The 14168-nt window shown below is 34.8% G+C and overlaps 1 protein-coding gene across 1 annotated transcript in view; it reads right to left on the bottom strand.

Annotated features, from left to right (window-relative positions):
- LOC149426035 (uncharacterized) overlaps positions 1-14168 on the bottom strand; it is a 157245-nt gene that overhangs the window by 12282 nt on the left and 130795 nt on the right. The window contains exons 4-5 of the mRNA XM_089642951.1: positions 11357-13567; positions 8685-10285 (exon numbers count right to left, since the gene is read on the bottom strand). Coding sequence (XP_089499077.1) covers positions 8685-10285; positions 11357-13567 — 3812 coding nt within the window. The remainder of the gene's footprint in view (positions 1-8684; positions 10286-11356; positions 13568-14168) is intronic.

Raw genomic sequence — 14168 nt, 5'->3', positions numbered from 1 at the left:
ACTAGTAATAGACTTAATTTGTAAATATCCACACGAGCGATTTTTGCAAATTTGCAAAAAAAGTTATGAGTGATCGCTTGTCGTAATGTGCAAAATTATTAAAACCTAAAAATATGAGTTAAACGGCGAAATTTAGGCGGATTCATTGTCTTTAAACCACAGTAAGCAGTTTATATGTTTACAAATTAAAATTTTGAATAATGATATTATTTAAATAATATGGTAAGAGTATGTATATATATAACCAATCGCTCGAGTGAAAAATATTATTATAAATAATACAATTGTTTCCAGAATATTTTAAGCGCCATAAGAAAAAGTGAGATAGCGAACAAAGCAACACATTAGAAGGACAACCTACTGGCGTTCGCATTTATCTTAGTGTAAGCAAATAAGCGTATTGTTATCTCAATCACACCCATAAAGTAGAATGTAGTATTCGACGCACCTTCTAAGTACATAAAAAGCTGTCCGATTTTATACTTCTTTCATTCATGCACACATATTCTTTAAACGTCTATCTTTGTCGTACATGAATGAAAATTTAAATTAAGAATTTACTGGAAATGTATGTGTTTTGTTACTTGCCACATTTTGTGGTAATTTTGGGAGATAACAACATGTCTCTTTCTTGTAATGTCATTGAAGGAAGTTACCTCTTTCGATTGATTATCCAAATAAAAGGAATTAAATTTGATATGTACTTTTTCGTTTATGATTGGTTACTTTATCAGCTAGGCAAGTAACTTTGAAAATGTGTGGACTTTTAAAACAACAAAAAAATTATAAATACCGTACAAGTGTCTCAACTGCTCCCAAAAGTCTGGAGCCAGTGAGATTATTGCATCCCGAATCGGGGTGTGTTGATAGGTTGAGGTGAGTGAGAAGTGCAAAGATATGAGGTAGAGGAAGGTGAGGGAAGTACCTAGCTATTCAGATCTAATCACTAAAAATGGCTAAATCCATTTTAGCAATGTTTCAATTCGAAATGTTGGTTGTTCACCAGTTTGAGATTCTTACAGCTTACTACTAAAAATGATGTAATTGTAAGTATTTTAACTTTTATAAATTATTAATTTAAAAAACAGGAATAAAAAAGCCAAGTTATGATATAGAGTAATCTACTGAGAACAAAGAAAAGATACACTGTTATTGATAAGAATATATTTTATGTTAACAGCATCCAAAAGGTTAACATGGCTGAGACTTTTACCTAGAGTAAGATTAACAAAGGACCACTTGTTAGGAAAAAAATAAATAATAAAAGTTTTACTATTGTTATTAAATAATATTTGAAGAAAGATCAACACTATGCTTTCCTATATTATGACCAATACAATATTTAGAAATAATGTTTTTTTTTTACATAAGTACTCAATCAACAAAAATAAAAGTTTTTTTTACTATAATGCATTTTTTTTTAAATGTCGTTCAAAAAAAAAAAAAAATTTTTTGGTTTAGCTCAGGATTGAACCTTCTTTCCCAGGGATCGGAGTCAACCGCGTTACCAACCTTGCCAGATGGCGATCGTGTAGGACTGACATTTATTTTGTATATTATCTGCTCTAATTTCATCCGATTTCAGAGACATGCGTATGTCCGTGTGTGGGTACGTGATTGACACCAAAAGTTGATGGAATGCATAGTCATCGACAACGAATCTATCTGCAGAGTTTCAGCTCGATCGAATGTCGGAAAGTGAGTCAATTTTTGTTTCCAAGATTTCCATTCATTCATTACCGAAAACAAAAGTAAAATTTAAGTAAATATATTTAAAAATTGAAAATTAGTAGAACTTTGTTACAAGATTTGTATAGCTGGCTACTTTCAAACAATTCTCTTGTTGCTAATTCCCCTCTATCAATTCTCTGACATTATGGCTGCTATAGAAGCACTGCCCCTGGATTATGAGACTCTTATGCAGTATACACAAATACAAGTTTAAAACAAAATGACAGCTACATTTTTTAAACTTAAAATATGCTCAGGATCGCTGGATAAAATCCTTAGGTTACGTGCTGTTACACCCTGTATGTGTGTTAATTTTCTTCGTAAATGTATGAATGTTTTAAAAAGAACTGCTTACAACTGTTATCCTATAAACATCAATAACGAGGTGAAAAGGTTTAACTCTAAATAATAATTTCACTTAGGGCTTATGTCATCTTTGGGAATGCTGTGTGGGGGATCTTTTTGAGGAGAGGATGTAGGAGGAAGAATACCCAGAGGCCGGCAGATCATTCAACAGACGAGTCATAGAAACGAACAGGACTCACGTGACAAATTAATTTCAACCGTGTTCAAATATTGGGAGCGTGATTGGTGTGTTTCTCATGCATGATCAATGACCCTAGTTCCTTGGAGCATTTTCCACAGATTGCCGTGATGATAGCCAACCTCCGATAAGAAATGGCAATTGAAGAAATGATTACGTAGATAGAAATCGAATAAGCGATGGGTCGTGGCTCGATATATTAAGAGCGAGAGCCATTGTACCAGCTCAATTGAACGGGAGCCGTCCATGAGTAATGAGAATACTGTGCTCGCTCAATATGACTCGCTCGATATGGCTCCCCCAATACGGCTACCAGCTCCCAGCGCATCAAAGATCGTAAGACTCTTCGTACTGGTACGCCGCCTCATACTACGAGAAAAATAAGATGCTAGGTAGGTAGCAGGTATAGCTACATATGTTCAAGTCCAAATGTCGGACGGTCAGACGATGTTCACGTCTCTGAGTTTACCGGGAATCTTACGAATACGGCTCATCAAAAAGAGCTAACGGTATGGCTCGCTCATAGACGAATCATCGCTAATTCATATAAATTCATACATATCAAAGAATGACACAATACCACATGCAATAATTAATTAACCCTTTACAAATTGAAAATGCATCGATCAATTTATTATTACTTATACATTCTTCAGTGAGCTTTATAAAGAAAGCAAAATGACTGTTATGCATTTGAGAGCTTTATTTTATTTCCTTGTACTCCATATTATTTCAGATAAGCTTTTCAAAGTGTGTGAACATAAACAGATTTGAGTTCAAGTGTTTTTCTCCAAGGTAAAACTTATCTGAAGATTAATAATAATGACAGTTTTAATAATGATGTTGTTTTTGCTAAGGGATAGGAGGAATCTTTGTTTGGATTATGCCATAGCAATAATCGGACATAGTTATGCAGAAAGCATCCTACCCCAAGAAGAATAAGTGAGAAAAATTTGTTCGAAAATTTGAACATTCAAAAACATTTTTTTTTAAATGTGAAACTGCACAAGAGTCCCAGCAAATATGGCAAAAGCTATTTAAAGCAACATTTCAATTCTTAATGGTGGTCTTACACCAGGGCGATACTGAGAGTATCTTCCACTCTGGAAGGTGCTGCAAATATATTATATATTATTTTAAACGATTAAATTGTGAAGTAACACAAATTAATCAAATAAAATTTACTTGAGCACGCCGAAATTTGAACCGGTGACCTCCAGCTTGCTAGTCGAGAGCCTTACCCCTTGAACATGGAGGCCGTCAAAATTAAATGAAGCATATTACATTTGTGACGTGAGTTTTTCAAAGTATTACCAAATAATACGGTAAAAATTCAAACACTCCATGGTCATAAATTATGGAAATTACACTTTTTTTCAATTTAATTACTACAAGAAATATCGATTTATGACACAATACATGGTAAAATATATATTATAATCTCTAAATAGTATAAAATAAAGTCGCAATTTGCGTCTGTCTGTTTGTGCGTTTAGTTCTTTAAACTACGCAATGGATTTTGATTGGCTTTTTACTACCATTTAGTGAATTTCTTCCGGAAGGTTTATGTATATAACACTTGCATACTATATTTATAGAAAGTAGAGAAAAGTGGATGTTTTTTCGAAGTGGCTTACATTCCTAAAGCTGGCTAAACCTTATGAGATGATCATAACCTCAAAACTTTACCCCAAATCATTTATAAGTACCCGAGCAATGACAGGTACACGTCAGCTAATTCTATTATAAAACAATCCCTTTGCCTCCACTTTGGACTCTTTTGTACGGAGTGACACTTGTGAAAGTTTCATTTGAAATTAAATTACTTCATTAACTCAAACTAAGAACCTAATAACCTATTTTGTGCTTGTAAAATGTCATGTAAAATTTCTTGTAGTAGTTGTTGAAAAAAAGTGTAATTTCCATAATCTCTGTCTGAAAGTGCGTCTGTCAGGGCAATAATTACCAATAATACAAAAAGTTCAACAAACATAATATTCCCTATTTTAAAACTTACATTTAGATATAGGAAACATTAACCCAATTTAACACAAACACAAAACACATCCAACCTTCATGGACGATTTCTTCAAATTATATTGAATCAGTTAAACTTATTCACTAAATGCAATCAAACCACTTTCATGTTTTTTAACATTAATTTTGTCAATAAATATTTTATAAGTTAGATGAACTTAGCATAAAATTGATTTGCCAAAAATCTATTATTTTTATCTGTAGGAAACATGTAAAACTAAGTTTTGAAAAATTGTGGGTTGGACGCTTTCTGCATAACTCAATTCAATTGAACATGTTTCGAGGGTAGTTCAGAATAAAAGTAAATTATAACGATGATTTAAAGAATATCTCTTCAAAATGGCTTATTGATTTTATTTTTGAAGCAATGTTATCAGTTTGCTAAATAACTATGCATTTTGATTAATTTATCACACTGACATCTGAACTGGAACAATAAAAATCAACACAATTGTGAGATTATCAATGTCACTAAAAAAATCTACAAAAAATATTGACACACTTCCATCACAATTCTGTGGAGTTTAAATTTTACCTAAACAATGTTAAAAATTCCATCCTTTTTCCGACAAAACGGAATGAAAATGTTGTAAAATTCTGTAGATTTAGAAATAATTCCAGATTAAAGGACAATGAAAATCATAAGTGTAACGGGTTTATTGCATATATTTATAGCAGTTCAACAATAGTAATAAACTTTAGCAATCACTTTTATGCATTCACTGAGAAAGACGTTACACCTTTATCGGTCCTCCCAAAGGAAAATTAATAGGTTCCCTTCAACCTTTGGTTCACCGAAAAGGGTTCAACGATCAGTGTTCTCTCTCTGGGTTAGCTGAAATCCTACGGCGGTTAACAAAGCGTCTCTTGGATCAGACCCGCCAGATGTGGCGGATGTGATACCGGGAAGTAATGGATCACATCTGAGAGCCTGAGCGGTGGGGTGTAAAATTAACCAATAATATCCCTCACCCTAATTAGTAAGAATACAAGAACGAGAAAGTATTTGAGATCGAAGAACTGATCAATATACACTTAGAAATCTGCGTCGTTACTGAGATGGTTTGATATGTAACCAAGTTGGTTTCCCAGCGGAAGCGACCTAGAGGCAGAGCGAACAAGAGGTGGTCTGAATGTGGAAAAAAATGTAGCAGGACGAGAAGACCTGAAGACTGGAGAAGAATGACCAGGGAACTTAACCAGTGAAGAACATTTTTGGAATGAATAATGGGATGAAAGATTTGCTTTAGTTCAACAACAAAAGGTCAGGTTCTTTTGCACAAACATATCCATAAAAATCGACAATTTATCATCTTTTCAGGCATGACTGCAGATCGCCAACAAGCAATCAACAGTTCTCGTCAACTAAATAATTTGTGTCTCCATTACTGTCATGGTAAGAAATATGATATAAACGGTGTTAGAAAGAGAAAACATCACGCTTTATATTCAAATCTAGAAGAAAACCATAAAATAATTAAAATGAACATACACCTCTGTGAAACCAAGGATTCAAACTGCAATTTGAGAAAAAAATTATGAAACTTTTGAATTAAAAAAAAAAAAAATTATATGAAATGACAAAAAAGTGAAGTGGCAATAATGTTTATAATACTTTTTTAATGAAATATATTATTTTTTTCTCGTTATCAGTCATTTTAGTTCAGTGTTTAGACGAAATACGTAAGATGAGCCATTTTGAAATTTGTTTTATATTTGATTTAATAAATATTACATTTTTAGTGTTTCAAAAATTATATGTTTATTTCTAATAAAAAAAATTTGAAGCGAATTTCATTACTTTTCAAAAACAGTTTTTAATTTTAAAATATACACAAATTTTACAACTTTCTGACAACATTTTTAAGAAATATGCCAGAGGCCTGAAGGGATAAATATCACAACTTAAAAAAAAATATTTTTTTAAATTCGAAAGAAAATTGAAAAATGGTTGGTTTAATCTGAACAGCCCACTCTGTCTCTGAACCCCCCTCCCCTGTTCTGGATAAAGTGATAAAGCTGTCAAACGGCTGAAAAAACTCACAGTTCACAGAAAATATCTCAAGTGACAACACCTTTATCTTCTATCTTCTGCATCAACTCTTAACAGTTTATTGAAATCAACCTGAGATTTGCATAAATTAATAATCTCATAATCAGTATTTTATGTTACAAGTTAAAAATTAATTGTGTTAAATCTTAAGTCCACTTGAATTCTGGAAATATTTGTAAGTACCTAAAATTTAAAAAATATTGTTTTCGTTGTGTTTTAAGAAGTCTTTGATTTTGCTAAAAAAATTTTAGTTTTTATCTTTTTTTTATGTCTTCCTCGGGCGTCCCCGACTTTATTACCTTACTTTATTTTCTTCGTTGGTTTGATCTACATTGCTAAACCATTAAAACTTCCATTTCTTTTTCATACGCAGATCAGTTTTGCATTCTTTGCGAATCTCCACATTTCTCACATGATCACACATGGTTTTACCACGCATATGCCTGAGGGATCTCATTTCTACAGCTTTCGACAATTTTTTCTCCATGTCTTCTTTCAATATCTCTGTTAGACTTTCCATCTCTGTAAACATACTTTCCAAATACACAAACTCATCCACCTGCTCCAAGTAATATTAATTTATTTATTTTTAACTGAAACTACAAATTTAAGGTAATAAATAAAAATAAACGTTTTTTTTTTAATTTTATCAAATATATATTTACTCTATGCATGCCTTATATTCTGACTAGAATTAAATATATCAAGGCTTTTTGAAACATAAAAATTAATTTAAGTTCTTTTTGAATAATTTTGTAGTTTTTTCCAGCTTATGATGTAATTAATTCGGAAATATCCGCCAAACTGTGGGAATAAATTATTGCAAAATACAGACAATTGACCAAGTTTAAATATTTAAAGTTATAAGTCGAATATTATGCTTGGTTAATTGTAGTATTATGTGACTAATATCCTGGGGAGTTCGGCCTATTCTTCAAATGTCCTGATGATAATGACTAATACAGCCATAATAATTGTTTATCTTCACTAAATCAATGAAAAAAAAATGCATTGATGTTTTCAGTGAAATGGGCATTAATGTTGAAATTTAACTAATATTATGCTCATTACATTGAAGATATTGTATGTAAAATCTACAAGAACTGCACAAATGAAAAATTTCCATGTTTAGAAAATACATACAATAGAATGTACTTGGAAGGTAATGTATTTAAGGCGATGCACTACGTCGTGTAATATTTTGAATTGAGCCGCTATCATTAACACACCTTACGTAGATGGCGATAAAGCTTAAATTCCCGCTTCACGCCATCCACCTGTTTTGATTTATGCAAGAAAAAAACATGGCCAAAAAGTGCCATTTATTTTATTTTGTGGATGTTCAGGCACAAATATTTAAATGTTTTTCGATCATTTTATAAATTACTTAATTTGCCACATTATACAATAAAACCCTAACCGAAAATGGGTTCGTAAGCAGGAAATTTTGAACTTTAAAGCAGTTTTCATAGGCCTTATACATTATTTTTTTCTGGGCTTATAAAAAGACTTCTCTAAAAAATTATTTTAAAGGCCAAGATATATTCTACTCGCAGTATTTAATTAAAGCATCTGAAACATTTCTAGGTGACCAAATTTTCAAACCAAAAACACATGATTTTAAATTACTACGTAATGCATCGCCTTAACATGTTTTTGATTTCAGATTTTCACAGCCAAAAGTATTATAGTGATTCGTTTTTGGGGTATCATGCAGTGTGGCGCTACCTCCTTCTTTAGCCAACGTTTCGGACAACATTGCAGCGTCCATCCAAGGAGGTAGCGCAACATGGCATAATACCCCAAAAACAAAACACTTTAATGTTTCCAATCAATAATGACAATTAAACACACCTTTGAAGTGATAGAGTTACTAACTCATCAGCATACATGCCGCCAAGATTGGGGGACTGCACTTTTTTCGTATTGGCATACTGCCCGCCGGTTAAATAGTTACTTATGTAACCTATTTAACCTAGTTTTTGTTTCATCACTTTTTGCATGCATGTCTATTTTTACATAATTAGAAAAGATTTTGAAAAATGTTTTCCTACAGCCGTACTTTCGATAGGAACAGATTATGGAAATTACATTCATCTCCTTCCACTCCCCACAACTTTCAACCTCACAAAATATCCCAATTGTGGATGTCATAAATGTTTACAATCTTACGTCAATCTCATTTTGAGGCACCGGAAGAGGGTTTAAATATTATGGTTTTAAATGATTCAATTTATCCAAGACCAAACTCACTAGTAAATTTTGAAAAACATCCAGCACCAATATATACTTATTTTTATTAATATGCAATGTATTTACCAGCAAAATGATGAGCAGCAAAAGTGCCACGACTCCAATAACGCTGATGGTAATGGCAGCAACCGCTCCAGTTCCGTCTTCCGTGTCGAACTTCATGTCCTGGCCGTACCCTGGAGTGGTCTCCCGCTCGTCCTCCCTCTCATTGGCCATCCCATCGGACAGGTTTGGCTTTATCACTTCTATATTAGTCTTCTCCGTCAAAGCCCCCTCTGGCTGTGTCTCATTTCTCACTATAGTAGGAGCATCTATCTCTGATCCATTGAAGTCGGCATCATTCTCTGAGCTATCATTTTCAGGAATCGTTTTATTATCCAACCAATCTTCAGCATTATTCTGATCCGACGAATTAACTGTATTTGCAGTCTTGTCTTCATCGTCGATTATGATTTTATGCTTTCCTTCTCTAGAGTCTGGAGATTTCTGCGTCACATATAATGTACTACTCTCCGTATCGGGAACACTGTACGTTGTCGGTCTTCCTGTGACGTATCCATTTGTTAATGAAAATGTTGTGGTTGACAAGTCACCAGCATTTGCTCTTGTCGTGCCATAGTACATTGTGGAGGCTGCTTCAATGTCTTCTGAAGAACTTTTGATTTCAGCTGTTGTCACGTCGGCAGCATTAGAATGTTCAGTAGGAATTTTAGGTGAAACGGTAGTCGTTATTTCAGATTCAGGAGTACTTGAATACATTGCGGTAAAGCTGAAGTCATCAAGATCATCGTCAGATGTAGTTGTTGCAGTTGTGACCCTAAATCGATAAGGTGTGGTTGTACTTTCAAAACTCTTCACTGTCGTGGGGTTTGTAGTTGATTGAGGATAATCATCAGAAGTATCGTCAAAATATGTCTTGGTAGCTTTATCAGTATCAGTACTTGCTAAAGTGACATATTTTTTAGAAATAATTGTATTTGTTTCATCTGAACTATCAGATGTTTCTGTCGTCGAAGTGATTGGATGCTCTTCCGTAACCTGCAAGGAAGAAGTTTCCTGAATTTCACCTGTAGTAGATGCTTTGTCTTTTGTTGTAGTGACAGATTCTGTAGTGGTTAAATATTGAGTAGTTGTTTCTATATCAGCATTTTCCGTTGGGAACGTAAATAACTCTGCCAAAGGAATATGGTTCATCGTTGTCATTTCTAGATTACTGTTGCTGATGGATCCGCTGTTGTAGTCGTTAGTTTCCTCGTTAGCTTCAGTATTAATTTCATAGGATATTGTCTCAGCATCTTCTTCATCATCATCAGTAGAACCGTCTGTGCTTCCGGTACCAAAGTAATCAGTAGACATAAAGTTGACAGAAGTGACAGACTCGGGAATTTTATCGTAAACCGGAGTGGTGACATCGCTTGGCAGCTTTGTAATGGATTCGTAAGAAGAGTACCCCTGGTCGTTATCAGGTATCAAATTCTTTTTAGTATCGGTTTTAAAGCTGTCCTCAGATTTGTTAAAGCCATCATTAGGTCCGGTGATGCTATTACTTGGGCCGGTGATGGGAATACTATTTAACTTGTTGTTGGCTTCAACTGATTTAGGTGGTGTTTCATTGTTATATTTATAAGTTATTGAGATTGCTGGATTGTTTGACTGGACACTTGAATCTAGAAAGATAATTTTAAATAATTACAAATAATGTTAAAAATAATTAGGTATCCTTAATAATAACCGAGGCAGATTCAGCTTCCCAAAAGAAACCATTTAGTTTTAAATTTATGTAAGAAAAAAAAAGTTTTATAACTTTTATAAACAGGCTAACTTTTAACTTATTTTCTCCGAAAGGTTAGGTAGCGAAGATGGACTACCATACAGCTCTTGGAACATTCTTTGCTTCATTCACATTTACACACCGTCTCATATATACCCTTCTTTTATTCTGACTCTTTACATGACCTGACTGAAATATTTGATTCACTTGATCGTGCCATGTCTTCTTGGAGTGTCCCGACTTCTTTTATCATTCACATTCGCATCATGTATTTTTCTTCCACTCCTTTCTTTGTTCATTCGCTTTAGATGCCCTAACCATCTAAGCTCATTCTTAATTACTGCACTGCATAGGTCTGCCAGCGGGCTGGTAATGAATTCAGTGAATCTTTAGTTCCTCATAATTCAACAAAACATATATAACAGTTTATTCATTTAAAAAAAGTTTTTTCAGATCCAAACAAAAAAGAAGTAAAAAGTAAAAACAAAACGATTAGAGCTACTTACTAATATTTTATTTCAGCTCGATAAACAGTTTAAAAGAATTTATTTTTGATTTTTTTAAAATTACTCACTTCCACAAAGTAATATTCTGGGGGCATTCGACAAAATTATGGATTCAATTGCCAGTTGCTGGCGGATTATAAGTGTGACAGCAGCGACATCTACGCCAATGCGTAGAATGAAGCTCGCTTATAAACGGTGCCGTGCATTAATGCATGATTATTTTTATAAGTGACTGAAATTAATGCTCACAAGTCCGCCTCAACACGGCAAAATGTATTTATTATAGGGTTTTAATCTTACTCATTATGCTTACATCAGCCTTTCATTCTTTGCGCATGGTTTTACCACACATACGCCACAGGGATCTCATTTCTTCAATATTCTGTTTATTTTTAACATTCCTCTGTCTCACTGCTTTGTATAAGTCTTCATTAATTAAATTTTTAGTAATAAATACTTACCAGAATGCTTTTCCAGTTTCTGCAACTCATCTTCGGTTTTTATAGCATTATCTGCTTGAAGAGGCAATAGAGGTTCTGAAGTGTTTGGTCCATTTATTTTCTTAGATCCTGGTGCATCCCTCAGGGTAATGAGTGCCCAGGCTGTTGGAGGGATGGTATATTGGGAAGATATATCATTGTCTTTGACGCTGACATTCTTAGAACTGTCCACTGAACCTCTTTTGCGGAGAGTGGGGATGGAATTATCCTGACCTGACTTGGTCGGATCCACCACCCTCGACGGGCTGCTGAGTTCCTGCTGAATGGGATCAAGATTTGATGACACCGTTGTGAGAGTTGTTCGTCTTTGTGAAAACGGGAACATTTTAACTATTTCGGGGGATTTCACGGTGGAGGAATCTTCAGGCTTATCAATCGATGCTGTTGTATTCTGCAGATTCTTGTTGGTCTTCAAAGAGATCCTAATTCTTGGTTTTGGAGTTGTGTGAGCCCTCATTCTAATTGTAGTGAGGAACTCTCTTCTTGTACCATTATTTTTAAAGAAATCAATTCGTCGGGTTGACGTGGGTTCTGATTTTTGTACTCTATTATCAGGCTGAACGTATTGTTCCACCCTATTAGACCCTGAAGGAGTAGTGGGAGGAGAAGAAGTCTCCTCTTTTACCTTAGACATGTCAGCTGCTGTAGGTTCTTCCGTTGATGGTGTAAGATTGTAAGATTCAGTTGACAAGACTGACTTTTCGTAATAAATGTTCTTTCCGTTCGCGTGAACAGACGATCTATGTAACGGATCTTTAGAATCATTCAGAATGATCTCCTTAGTGTTTTTAAAGCTGACGAGTGTGTTGTTATTAGGTGCCTCCGCCAGGAGATCATCAAAGTTAACTGGATCCACCTCTGTGTTTTCTGTAGACAACTGTTCGTTCTCATAGTCGGCTTGATCTAAAGTTTGCTTTATGCTCTCTGAAACTTCTTTGAACTGTTGGTCGAAGAAGTCCAGATGAGGACTCGTTAAAGAAGACGTCGGGCTTTTGGTGTGGATGTAGTTGTCTGCGTGCTGAGGATAAGAACCCGACCCAACACTGACGTAGTAATCAGAAACATTTTCTGGAATAATATAATGCTCAATCTCCGGAGAAACAGAATGTGAGTAAACATTATTGACATCGTGGAATTCATCTGATGTGTATTTGTCTATCTCAAAGCTGCCTATGTCAATGGATTTAATATTATCTGATCTGTTAAAAGATTTTTCATGAAGAGATTTATTATCAAAAGCTACTTCAATACTATTCAAACTCTCGCTAGCTTTTTCTGAAGGTTTGTTAGTTGTAGTGGTGTAATTCGTACTAGCTATCAGGACTTGAGGAACTCTCGTTGTTGTAGATTTAGGTTTAAAACTTTCAACACTAGACTTTTCCGATGCCTCTACTCTCAGCCTAGTAATATTTCTCCTTGTGAACCTGGGCTGTAAAATAGTATTTGATATTATCTCCTTTTTGACTTCAATAGGTCTACGAGTTGTAGTTGTATACTTTTCTTTGATCTTTTGCACAGTAGGTAGTGTTGTTGTGACGTTAACACTAGATTTATTCGACGCTTCTCCTCGAAGCCTTGTAGAATTTCTTCTCGTATATCTCGGTATTGAGTCTAAATTATTGAGTTTATCCTTTTTAGTTTCAATGATCGGTTTACTGGTTGTTTCCAATTTGTCTTTGTGGAACACAGGATTTGTCGGTATAAAGCTGGGTCTAGTTGATTCAATCGGTTCTGTTTTTAAAGTTGTCATTGTTCTGTGAGGTACTTTAGGTTTGAATGGTTGTCGAGTTGTGCCGAACTTGACAGATCCTCTGGAGCGGATTTTGTTGTTGATTGTGGTGGTTGCAGCTACAACTGAATCAGGGACATCAGTTTTATAAGTAGGAGCTTCATTTCTAAGCGTCGATGTAATATTAATCTGTCCTTGAGTAGGGGTTGGAGTAATGTATTGTGCAGGTGTCACCGCATCCTTTCTCGTGAATTTCCAAGTGGCGTTCCTCGGGCCGTAGCGAGGAGTGCTGTACACGGGTCTGTTCTGGGGCTGAACGAAGAGTGTGGAGGTTTCAGAGTCTGTCGTCTCGTTGCTGTTGACAAGCTCGTTGGACTTTTGATTGTTTGGGTAGCCATTGCAGATTTCTAGAAGGACGCAGACTGACAGTAGAACTGCAACACCTGAAAATAGAGGAATATGGGTGAATGATTGAAACTAACGTAGTATCACCTGGTGAAATAACTCCACTCAGAATAGAAACCTTGCTTGAAATGGTTTTAACCATGTTTGGTGACTAAATTTGAATAGCCTGGTACTTCCCCACCTTTCTATTCCCCTTCACAATACCTTCAGCCTCACAACATACCCCAAAGGATGCCATAGTCTGATTGGCTCCCGGTAGTTGGGTGCAGTTGGGAAAAATGGCATAGTAATAAATAGTCACCCATAGTGAGCAATTAATTTGCAAAATTTCAGAGTGAAAAGTGAATATGTAAAAGGATTGTGGCTGGGGAACTATGTAAATACAAATAGCACACATTTCACGACAAGCGTATTTTACTAGAGACTGTTCATTATTATGTTATTTTGTAGCAATTGTGGTTCTTCCAAGATACTGTCCCATGGATTAAATTTTACTCAAATGATAACCAACCATTTACCCTATATTAAAGGTTGTTTATCAGATGTGTAAAATTTAAAACAGGTTTATTAGTTAGGCCCTGAGTGTTTGAGACTGTTCCACGAACTATACATTTGAAGTTTGTTCCCTCGTGATTCTCC

This window comes from Hesperophylax consimilis, chromosome 2 (assembly GCF_061612785.1).
Source record: "Hesperophylax consimilis isolate HC1 chromosome 2, BYU_Hcon_1.0, whole genome shotgun sequence".
Taxonomy (NCBI): domain Eukaryota; kingdom Metazoa; phylum Arthropoda; class Insecta; order Trichoptera; family Limnephilidae; genus Hesperophylax; species Hesperophylax consimilis.
The sequence above is the reverse complement of the archived record's forward strand: the minus strand, read 5'-3'. Positions and strand labels throughout refer to the sequence as shown.